This window comes from Nanorana parkeri, unplaced genomic scaffold (assembly GCF_000935625.1).
Source record: "Nanorana parkeri isolate BGI_ZX_2015 unplaced genomic scaffold, ASM93562v1 scaffold1139, whole genome shotgun sequence".
Classification (NCBI taxonomy): Eukaryota; Metazoa; Chordata; class Amphibia; order Anura; family Dicroglossidae; genus Nanorana; species Nanorana parkeri.
The window spans coordinates 343957-347785 of NW_017307407.1; the positions used below are offsets into that span (position 1 = coordinate 343957).

General features: G+C 36.2%; 1 protein-coding gene across 1 annotated transcript in view; it reads left to right on the forward strand.

Moving 5' to 3' along the window:
• Positions 1-2994, forward strand: part of MRPL3 (mitochondrial ribosomal protein L3) — an 83084-nt gene extending 80090 nt beyond the window's left edge. Inside the window, exon 10 of the mRNA XM_018568114.1 lies at positions 2818-2994. Within this exon, the coding sequence (XP_018423616.1) occupies positions 2818-2967 (150 nt within the window). The 3' untranslated portion in view covers positions 2968-2994. The remainder of the gene's footprint in view (positions 1-2817) is intronic.
• Positions 2995-3829: the final 835 nt, after the last annotated feature.

Below are 3829 nucleotides of genomic sequence, written 5' to 3' on the forward strand. Positions count from 1 at the left end.
AGAATGTCCGGGGGGGGAGGGGCCCCCCCCCCCCCCTCCTAGGAGTCCGTACTTCCTTCAGTCCCTGCATCCAACAAGACTGGTACATATTCCTGAGAGATAACATAGTAATGCCGGTAAAACCAGGTGAGGTGAAACCGTTCTTGTCCATGTTTCACAAAGTACTAGGAAAGGTAATTTTTTTTATAAAATTACAAAATGGCTTGTACAACAATTTTGTATGTTATATATTTTTTTAAGATTTTTTTTTTTTTTTTTTTTTTTAAAGGAGTTACCCTTTAAATATTGAGAGCCTTTATTTGAATTAATCTGTATTTTAACAATCCCCAAAATGGCTCCTCTTCCTGATATTCTTTATAGACACCTTATGGGGCCTCATAATTATATGAAGTTAGAGATCTGTGATTTTTTTTTTTTAAAGTATGATTACCTGTTATATATTTTTTTGAATTGACTTTCTACATCACGCTACCACATGCTTTGGTAGGTACTGTACTGTAATTACAGATGTACACAGATTATGAAAATAATGCACATTACACATGCTGGGGATTTTTTTATGACTTGACCTTGGTATACAACTCTCTGACTTCACTCTTCTTCTATATAAATCTTTCTGGAATGATTTTTATCATTAGCTGTTGTTTTTTTAAGCCCTCTTTGGTTGTTCATTGATTTGTTTAGTTGTAAAAACATAACTAAGCTAAATATAAAGGCCCGCTATGAATCTAATAGTCATCTTTTGCTTGTGCAACCCCCTTAAGTCTTAGGAGTGCAGCTAAGGACAGCTGAGAGAGGACATTTATGTAGATATCTAATTGTGTTAATTTTGTTGTGCTTAGTTCTTGAGGCCTGAGGGAGAACTAATATTACTCAGAGTTTTCTGCTGCATTGTTCTGTTTGGTTTTTAATGTTATGTTTACCAGGACTAGCTTGTTTTCTTCTATTCCTGCTAAGTATATTCAATATTTCAAGCCCCCTATTTATTTGCAATCCCCACATCTCATTTACAAAGACATATGCAGTAATATCCTCTGCGCTGCTGTAGGATTTCTGGAGAGTCTGTAGAACCACGGTGTGTGAAATAATACTTCAGGAAATATCACTAAAGGAGACAAAGAGCCTCTGAAATGATTCGCAGGGTACAGTTCCAGAAGCAGAGCGTTGCTACATACAACAAAGGAAATGTGAGGCCAAGGAAATGCCCAGAGCAGGATTTCGGCATACAAGTAATCCAGCTTAAAGTATTTTTTACAAAGGCTTCCATCTCTTGTAGTGAAGAACAGCCTGAAATACAAATCAGATTTTAGAGACCCTGTCCACAGATCATACATACTCATGTTTTTGCCTATTTAACCATCCAATACCCCCGCGCCCCCCCCAATAATTTACATCCCATCTCTTCTGCTGTTATTTTGCTTGTCATGTATGTCTATCATGCACTGTGCCTGCGTATTCTAATGTTTTTTTCACTGATATTTATATACTTTCACATAGACGGGGGTGAATGTATTAAACATCTGCTATTGACAGTTTGGCTAAAGCTGGCTAAACACCAGCAGAATTTCATTTAGAAATTCATTTTCAGAATGTTTGTTCGATTTTCCTAGTACTCCATGAGGTTAAATAGACGATTGATTTTGACCATAGTGACGACAACAACAAAAAAACATCATTGTGACATTACCTAATATTCACACGCATGCTTTATCTGTTAACCGTTCCGAATCAACTCCGATATCATTCTGCACAGATTAGTTAACTCATTTTTATTGCAAGATTACTCGGTGAGGTAGTACTGACTACAGTAAACTAACCGCTATGGGTATGTTTGGTACTTTGCACAGACTTGCTGCTCTTTGCTCTGCAATACTACGTAGTAAGCTCGGGAAACATTAGGAAATGCCTCTCTGTTGTCCTTAGCAGGCAGATCATTTCATTTTGTAATCTGTGCTAGGATAAAAAATGACTATTGAAGTCCATCTACTGTACTATGATCACTGTAGTATGAATTCATGCAGGTTTCACCTTCAAGGTTTGAGCCAATACAATATGTTCCATTGAAATAAAATGGGTGTTTACAGTTTAGTATTGTTGCCAAGCACCATATTATTAAGAACAGTGATAGACTACTTATTAGGTTGTGCTTTGGGACAATAGGACAAAGGTCAAACATAATTGTCTGTTATAGACCTACTAGATTGTAAGCTCTCATGAGCAGGGCCCTCCTACCTCCTGCACTGAAATTGTATCATTAGTTGTATCGTCTCCCCCAGTTTTGTAAAGCGCAGTGCAAACTGTTGGCGCTTAATAAATACTGTATAATAATATTTTACCTCTTCTCACTTTTCTCCAGCCTTAAACATGTCCCCAAAGCTTCTAATTTGTTATATCACAGCAGGTCCTCTTATCTTCAGTAGCCAATATCGTTATCCCTCTAATTTTTTACATTTATTTTTACATGTTGAAGAACACAGCATGAAGCGTGTCATTCTCTAAGCTGGAAGATGTTTGTCAACCATGATCCTCCTGTTACTGTTGTCATGGCTAAACACATGATAACTGAAAAGCAGCATTCATCTATATGAAGCCTAGAAAGGAGTAGCCGAGTAGTCAATGTGTTGCACAATTCTAGAATGGTTTAAAATATAAGTAGCAAAACCGTTATTTGGATGTCACATACTTTTTTAGAGATAATTAGGCCCAGTTTATTATGGCTGTACCTTATCAAAAAGATAGGAAGTTGTTTCATCAACCTATATGGAAAATAAAGACATTTCTTTGGTTAATCAAATGTCATTCTTCCCTGTTTTCTAGGTCAGTGACACAAATCTCGCTCTCAAACAAAAAGGCTTTGAAAACCTTCCATTTCCTACTTTTTTCGCTGATGGAGATGAAGAGTTGCCAGAAGACCTTTATGATGAGGAAGTGTTCCAGTTCGGTGAACCCTCTGTCGAATGCTCTTAGCATTTCTGACATCTTCATTCCTATAGGTGTTGTCATCAATCACAGTGCTTGCTGTAATGAATGAAGTGTCCAGGTTACAGAAGGGATTCCCTCCCTTTGCCGCCAGTCTTATCCTGAAAGACACAAGGACGTAAATGTTTTCTTATTGAACGCAACTAAGATGGTTTCTGTAATTACAATTTTCTTTATATTGTTATGGATCTTGTGGATCCAACGAAGGCTTTTCTAAGCTAATTGTGTCATGACTTCACATTATCAGATATGTCATGTTTGTGAAATAAAGACAGTTTAATAATGTTTGGATTTTATTTATTGAATGACTTATTTGGGAGCCTGGTGGAGAAGATACTTCAATTATATTTCTAATTTCATTAGTAGGTCAGAAAATGCAAAGTTATAGTTTTAATTAGCTGTAGTGTACATACAATATAATTTTTTTAAACTAACGTTCTGATTAAAAAAAAAAAAAAAAAGCATTGTCTTCTCATTATAGCCTGATTACATCCTGTTCTCTTTATAGTCCTGTACCAATGTTTTTTTTAAATATTTTTTATAATGTTGCCTTAAACTGTATTTCCCCTTTTGCAGCCTATTTTATATTTGTCACATGTTCCCATTCACTTAGCATAACTTTAAAAAAAAAAAAAAAAGTGAAAAATTGCAGCATACCTTTTTTTAGGTGCTCCCTGCTAACTCTACGACTGAAAAAGTCTGCTTGGTTCTCACACTCTAGGGGTTTTGGGGGAGCTTTGTTTCAAATAATTAACCCTGTGTGTATCGTGCTGGCAGATTTCATTATCACTTGTAAACTAGGTGAACAGGACTCTCTGCCTAGCAAAGGGTTAAAGATCTGAAGACGTAT